Source organism: Rissa tridactyla, chromosome 7 (assembly GCF_028500815.1).
Source record: "Rissa tridactyla isolate bRisTri1 chromosome 7, bRisTri1.patW.cur.20221130, whole genome shotgun sequence".
Taxonomy (NCBI): Eukaryota; Metazoa; Chordata; class Aves; order Charadriiformes; family Laridae; genus Rissa; species Rissa tridactyla.
In genome coordinates, this window is record NC_071472.1 from 53,737,448 (window position 1) to 53,743,047 (window position 5,600).

Below are 5,600 nucleotides of genomic sequence, written 5' to 3' on the forward strand. Positions count from 1 at the left end.
CTAAAATTAAATTCCTTAAAATGTCACAAAAATTACTCAATTCGTCTCCCCCAAGCCCCCTCTTAGGTCATGCCCCCATTGCGCATCTCTCCCGCAGGGGAGTTGCGCCATTGTTAGGTGGCAGCTGCCCAGGCCGCTGCTGCAGCTTCCAGCCCTCGCAATGTCCGCCAGGGAGTGGACAGTCTGAGAGGGAACTTGGTCAGAGAAAACGGCCGAGTCTGGTGCATTCTCCTCATTACTTGGCTTTGTCCGAAACCTCTCACTTAACAAACAGCTTCAGCTTCGCTACGGTTCTTCTTTACAGGCAATTTTGGTGCTAATCATTTCAGTGTTAGCCTGAGGCAACTAAACCGCATTTGTAACTGTCGCCCTGTGAAGTGGTTTCCAAGGGCAACACTAATTTTGGGTTCTGTGACTCCCCTAAGACACCGTGATGGCAGAGAGGGCTGTCTCTCTCTGCTGGGTCTGGGCTAGCTCGATTTAAATAGCTAATCCGGTTTGTGTCCAGTGTCAAGATATTAAACAAAGTCCAAAAACAAACTATGAAGAAACAGACCCTCCTGAAACACAGCGTAGAGCTCCTTAACTCACCCCTACCCACCTGCCCCGGGGAGAGGATATTTTTCATGGAGCAAACGTGAGAACTCACAGCAGAGGCTGAACCCCTCACTCCCTGCATGGTCGGACGGCGTTGCTGGCCGGATGAGCAGAAATGCTGAATTCAGAGCCCGAGGCGGTCGCGGGACAGCATAGGGAGAACCGACAGCAGCTCAGGGCCGGACCCGCGAGGACCAGCGAGCGGCTGCGGGTTCAGCCTGCCCCCAGGCCCAGCTGCCGGGCAGGCAAGGAGCTCACGGCAACGGTAACGTCCTGGAGCCAGGCTCCTGCGGCAGCGCTGGCCTTTCTTACCACACGTGGGAAAACATGTAAGACAACAGTGACCGCATTGTTCCACTTGTCCCTCTCCTCATTAGTACCCCAGTACTCGCACCACTCACCCCCCTACAGGGCTAGAACGAAGAGTGTGTCCAGTGGGTGCTGAAAAGTAAAATTTCGGTCCTAGGTCCCTTAACTGGCCAAAGTACCTCTTTTTCAAGTCCGTGAGGGTGATGGGAGTTTATAAACAGGCATTCTTCCTACTCCTGATGGACAGAGGCATCTGAAAGTTTCTTTTCCGTCTCCAAGAGCACAGTTATGAGCCGATTGTCACCTTGCAGCCTCTTCAGCCCCTCTGCTGTCATGTTAGCGCAGCGCTTCCGGGCAGCTCCTCAGCTGTCGGGTTACTTGGCGTGAGAACGACAGTTGCTGCGTTCCTGGGAGAGGGTCTGAGACACACGCGAGACTCCTCCGGAGCTGGGTTGGGTGTCAAACGGCCGTTCTCTGTTGCAGGCATCTCCGTCAGCAGCCTGAGCGATAACTTGTTTGTGCTGCACGTGCACTGTGAGGATAACAAACAGAAGGTAACGGGAACTCCTCCGTCATTTCTCCAGCCACCTTTAGAAAAAGTTTTAAAGGCAGAAAGAGCAGAAGATCCAGCTGGGAGCCGGGGGGGCACACGTGGTGACACGTATATAACTATTTGGTGCCAACTCTAAGTAGCATTTCACTTCTGTTGACTCGTGCTCACAGATGGGGTTCACCAGTGACTTGGTCACTGGCGGGATTGGTGCTGTCCTTGCCCCCATTAATTGATACCCTGTAAATAAACCAACTGCCCTCGGTGCAGCGTGACCCACAACAGAGACCCCGGAGATCTCCGCCAAACCACGGTCCGCTCGGAGAAGCGTTTTTCCCATGCTGACCTGCAGAGAGAGTTCTGTCCCTGTTAATTACAGCATCATCATTTTGGTGTACTGACACTGTAAAGCCACGACCGTAAACCACCGTCTCTTTTCCCTCCCAGGGAGATGTCGTACTTCAGAGCGACCACGTGATCGAGACGCTAACAAAAACAGCCATGCAGGCAGGCAAAGTCAACAACGTCAACATCAACCAGGGCAGGTGAGTGGTTTTCTTGCGTCGGTTCCGACGAGAGCTCTGCTTCAGCATTAAAGGGCTACAGAAACATACGGCATCAAAAAGTACTAACGCATCTTAACTCAGGCTCCCCTTCCCTGAACGAGCGGATCTGTCACAGCGAAGCATCGGTGCGAAGCTGCCACTTGCACGGGAAGAGGGTAAAACTAAGCTAGCGCAGAGGCCACAACCACTCATCAAATCTGTTCTTACCTCTTTCTCTTGGCAGCATAAAATTTACAGTCGGGCAAGGCAAAGAAGGCATAATTGACTTTATATCGGGATCAGAACTGCTTATAGCCAAAGCCAAGAACGGCCATCTAACAGTGGTGAGTACAGGCCCAGGCTGGTGAGAAACAGTAGTTCACTTACGGTGGATCCAGGCCCAGACAAACCCTGTTTGCAGCAGACGGACACGTGCCGCATGCCGAACGCGCTGCCCTGCCCTGCCAGCCTTTTCCCCAGTCGGAGCCGTGCGTTGGGCTTCTCTTCCTGCAGTCTTGAAAAACCGCCAGGATTACTCAAACCTATCAAGTGATTGTCCTATCAATCGCTTCACCCCCCCGCCAATTCAGGCTTTAACGCTGTACTCTGTTGCAAATCAAATTTTAGCAAGAGGATTTAAAAACGTAGGATGCAAAAAAATAAATCCTCTTCCCTTCTCACATTGTTTGTAGTCTTCCCGCTCATCAGACAGAGTCGTGCAGTTGATTTATGCGTTGTCAGATTAGAAGTTGTTCAGAAAAGAATCCACAGGACGCTGAGACTGCACGCGCCCCCCTGCCCTGCAGGCTGGCCGGCCTCAGAGCAGCGCTCACCGTTCCCACTCCGCGCCTCACTGGAACGGCCCAGCCCGTAGGAGCCGCGGATGTAGCGCTGCCCTATGGAACGCCTACAGACACTGCTCAGGAAGAGAGAGTAGATGTGCACGGACACGCTCAAGTGAGGATCGGGCTGCTTTTATTTGCTGTTAACAGCAAACCAAGTAACTTCTTGGACTATGAAGAAACACATCCTATAATTTTTTTTCCCCCCAGCTTTTGCAAGCCATCCCTAGGAACATTATTTAATTATTATTATTTTGCCCCTCTGTCCTCCTTCCTAGGCCATGCAAATTTGTATTCTACCGCTAGCCTAGGGAGAAGTTTTCCATATAACCTCAGGAAGTGGGGTGTAAGAGCACCCCGGACTCCTCGAACTCACAGACTTGCCAAAATCTGCTTTTATTTCCCGCTGGGACTGGGCAACTTCAGCACTCGGGAGCAGAGCAAACGTTACGTACTGTAGCATAACAATTCCACAAGCCAGTCTTTGGTGCTCTTTAAAGATGTTTAGGAGCTAAAACCGTTGCAGCATCTTTGTTTTCAACACCCCTTCTAGCTTCTCTGTCTTCTCCTGCAGGTTGCTCCTCGTTTGAATTCTCGATGATAAAAGGTGCCACCGCGCCAGGACCTTTTCCTCCATCAGCCTGACTGCACCCTATACAATCGGCTGGACATTTTTCCCAGCAAAATCCCCCCCTCCTTCCTCGCTTCGCTCATTCTGTTTATCGTTACCAAAGACCTGCACTTTCAGAAAAAAAAAAAAACCCAACAAAAAACACAAAATACATCTTGCTTTCTTGTCTTAATACGAAAAGTTCCAAAAGAAAGGCCTTCTCTTCCTTACCTTAGTGGCAAACGCACGGGTCCAAGGCGATGGCCGTGAAAGCATGGCTCATGAAACGCGTTCAGCTGGGCTTTGAGGGAGAGGCAGCTCTGACTCTTATCAGAGTTTAAGCCCTGATGGAAACGACCAAAATTTGTGCTTGTCGTCATCAAAAAGCACAACTAGGAAACAAATAACTCTGCTGCTTTGTCAGCCAAATCAACGACATGCCAAACTTTATATTCCAAAAGAATGTTTTATGAAGAATTTTGCTCTGAGACGTTTTGATGCTTTGTGTTACAATATATTAAAGCCATATTGTGTAAATGAGTAAAACCCTGTAAATACTTTATAGCCGAGTATGAGAGATGCACTACAAGAAAGGGAGTTGATGTGGAAACTCTTTATGTTTTAGATTTGGAATTTTTGTTGGTTTTAGTTTATTGATTATAAGGTATTAACCTGAGAAACCCATCACGTAACTTCTTCACTCATCTGGAGTGAGAGACTCTCACCTTTTTTTGAAGTCACTTGTCCCATTTGTTGCTCTATAGTAATATTTTTATACCGTAGTAACTTTTTTCATATCCACACATCCAAACAAAAATGTTAAGTAATAGAAACTGCAGAGGTCACCACTTCTCCGCGCTGCTCTAGGCTGGAAATGAAACGTGAGCTTTCTCCCTCACAGTTCATCAGGCTCAGAGCAGCACCTTCAGAAAAAGTTGCTTTTCCTCATTTTTAGCGATAACTGGAAGTTTGAGTTCCCACGATAAAGCTCCACAATGTTTCTACAAACGCCTCTCAGTACTGCCTTAAGAGGAAGAGATGGCTGGTTCAGCACTGCTGGCATTACTGACCATCTGCCCACAGCGCCTTCGCATGGAAGCGTCTTCCCAAGCGAGCTGTGTCACTCCACTGCTAACCCAAAGCTAAAGGGACACGCGTCTCGGACACTAACTGGGCTCAGCCTGCATCACCGGGGTTAATACTAAGCACCTTTATTTAACAAAGAACCCAAATGGCTACAGGGTGGCCAGCTGCGTGTCAAATACCTGCTGACTGCAAACCACAGCTCCAGCTTCCATTTCCAAGTTCTAGACCTCAACCAGTGCATTTTGCACCCGACTTGCCTTAGAAATCCTTCACCTTCCACCTCTATCCCGATGCAGTAGCAACAACAGTTACAGCAAGCCCCAAATAAAATATAACCAAACACGTTGCCACTCACGTACGATGGGCTCGGTCTCCTACTCTTTGGTTTCTGACATGACGCAGTTGTCAAACACTGCCCCAGGCCTGGAATGCTGTATACGCGTAGTGCATATACGCCATCCCTCTGTATGTGCTCCGCTGTATACACTGATCAACGCTCTATACGCTATTATATAACCTCTTCAAGACTACGCTAAATAAATTTTTACAAAAAAAAAACCCCACAAAACACTTTGTCTTTGTTGTATAAACTCTTTTAACACTTAATGTTTTTGATAGGGAGGGTACCTGAATCTTTGGTTCTCGGGCCCATCTACTGCAAGGAGCAGATTATTGCTAGAGATTCCCAGGCCATCGGCTAAGCCGGGCGGACGCGTTAAGATTAAGGTGTTTCCCTTCTCTCCATCCGCGTAACTGGGCTGGCTGAGGAGCGCTGTGAGGGCACGTGAGAGGAATGCACCGACCAGCTGAGGGCTTTTTGTGCCTTCAGGAAGGGAAAGAGGGACACATGGTGTGGAAGAGCTTCCGACTCCTGCGCCGGAGGCTGGGCTCGCAGCCGGACTACTTACGGCTAAGACTGGGATCTTACTTTAGCTCATATCTGAAGAGCAATGCTGTTCCTTCTCTTTTTGTCTCCCCCTCCAAGTGTTCCTATTACAAGCAACAAAGCAAAGTTATTCTTGCCGAAACAACTAAAAATATAAAAGAAAGTCGTGGTAATA

At 48.9% G+C, this 5,600-nt stretch overlaps 1 protein-coding gene across 3 annotated transcripts in view; it reads left to right on the forward strand.

Annotated features, from left to right (window-relative positions):
- The window catches only part of MYO1C (myosin IC), a 57,938-nt gene extending 54,332 nt beyond the window's left edge, over positions 1-3,606 (forward strand). For all 3 annotated transcript variants that reach the window (XM_054209963.1, XM_054209964.1, XM_054209962.1), the window contains exons 29-32: positions 1,390-1,460; positions 1,904-2,001; positions 2,246-2,345; positions 3,418-3,606. In XM_054209963.1, coding sequence (XP_054065938.1) covers positions 1,390-1,460; positions 1,904-2,001; positions 2,246-2,345; positions 3,418-3,444 — 296 coding nt within the window. In that variant the 3' untranslated portion in view covers positions 3,445-3,606. The remainder of the gene's footprint in view (positions 1-1,389; positions 1,461-1,903; positions 2,002-2,245; positions 2,346-3,417) is intronic.
- The last annotated feature ends 1,994 nt before the right edge of the window (positions 3,607-5,600 follow it).